This window comes from Grammomys surdaster, unplaced genomic scaffold (genome assembly GCF_004785775.1).
Source record: "Grammomys surdaster isolate TR1022 unplaced genomic scaffold, NIH_TR_1.0 173, whole genome shotgun sequence".
In the NCBI taxonomy this organism is placed as follows: Eukaryota; Metazoa; Chordata; class Mammalia; order Rodentia; family Muridae; genus Grammomys; species Grammomys surdaster.
In genome coordinates, this window is record NW_021604621.1 from 1019978 (window position 1) to 1021306 (window position 1329).

Sequence of the window (1329 nt, forward strand, 5' to 3'; positions counted from 1 at the left end):
GAGGGAGGGAGGGAGGGAGGGAGGGAAGGAAGGAAGGAAGGAAGGAAGGAAGGAAGGAAGGAAGGAAGGAAGGAAGGAAGGGAACATTTTCCTAGATAGCAGAGGTAGCACAGCCTGTGACACCTCTCTATCCCACCCTTTATCCTAACTAAGGCATATAGCTTCCCCACAGATCTGTTCTTTACCTCACCATTGGAGATAAAAAAAAGGAAATGGGAAAGGCAGCAGGCAAATTTCCTGCTGCCTAAGGGACCTGTATTTTGTTTACACATTTGTAAGGGTACAGTATCCCTGTGTTAGAAACAGTTAAATCCTATAAGTCTTAAAATCCATTCCCCCTCTTCAAGCATATGAATAAATATGAATAATATTCAAGTGAGAATATTCTTCCTTCTGCTCTGGTCATTGGACCCACCTCCAGCAGTCTGGAAACCATTCATTGTACCTAAGTAAACCTCTCAAATGAGAGACAAGTCTCTGTTCCTCTTTAGAGCCAGTCAGGCACTTACCGACTGTGTCTGAGCTTCAGGACTTGTGCTCCTATACTGTGCTCTGCTAAGGGAGCTATACTCCATCCTCTCTCTTCATTCCTCTGTCCACTATGGGCAGAAGCAAGAACTAGAACACCTCTGCCACCACAGCTCAGTCTCCATCATCTGCAGGCCTCCACCAGAGTTCTCTCTCTTTATTGGCTTGACTCCCTCAGGCACCGTGGCTTTTGCCCAGATGTGCACTTTCCTGGCAGTAGCTCTGAGCCCTCATGCCTCTCTCCTCTCCTCTACAGGAGGCCCCTCTGAGGACAAGCTCCTGGCTGGTGACCAGATTGTGGCTATTAATGAGGAGGACGTGAGTGAAGCCCCCAGGGAGAGGTTCATAGAACTCATCAGGTAACAGGGGCCTCTGGGGCCTGACAGGAACTGAGCAGTGTTCCCACCCTGGTCCCACCAGTAGCAAAGGACTACCATTATTCTTCAGGGCCCTAGAGAGAAACCCTCTGAGGAAGAACAGCTCTAGACAGAGCTCCTGGCCAACAACAACTGTGGGTATCAGCCAGTAAGGGTCACCACAGGCCTCATTTACTCTGCCAGTGACATGAGTAGACAAAAAGATGTACCTTACTGCTTTGTCCTCCCCAACTTGTCTCTGCACCCAAGTCCTTTTTATTTTTTGGAGTTTTGAAGTTTTGTAGTTACTGTACAGTGGGATGTGCCAAGTGACTGATGAGAATCCAGTATACACGCACGTGTGCACACACACACACACAAACACACGCGTGCGCGCACAGAGAGAGAGAGAGAGAGAGAGAGAGAGAGAGAGAGAGAGAGAGAG

At 48.7% G+C, this 1329-nt stretch overlaps 1 protein-coding gene across 1 annotated transcript in view; it reads left to right on the top strand.

The window, feature by feature from the left end:
• The window catches only part of Frmpd3 (FERM and PDZ domain containing 3), a 95910-nt gene that overhangs the window by 22790 nt on the left and 71791 nt on the right, over positions 1-1329 (top strand). The window contains exon 3 of the mRNA XM_028767494.1: positions 785-887. Within this exon, the coding sequence (XP_028623327.1) occupies positions 785-887 (103 nt within the window). The remainder of the gene's footprint in view (positions 1-784; positions 888-1329) is intronic.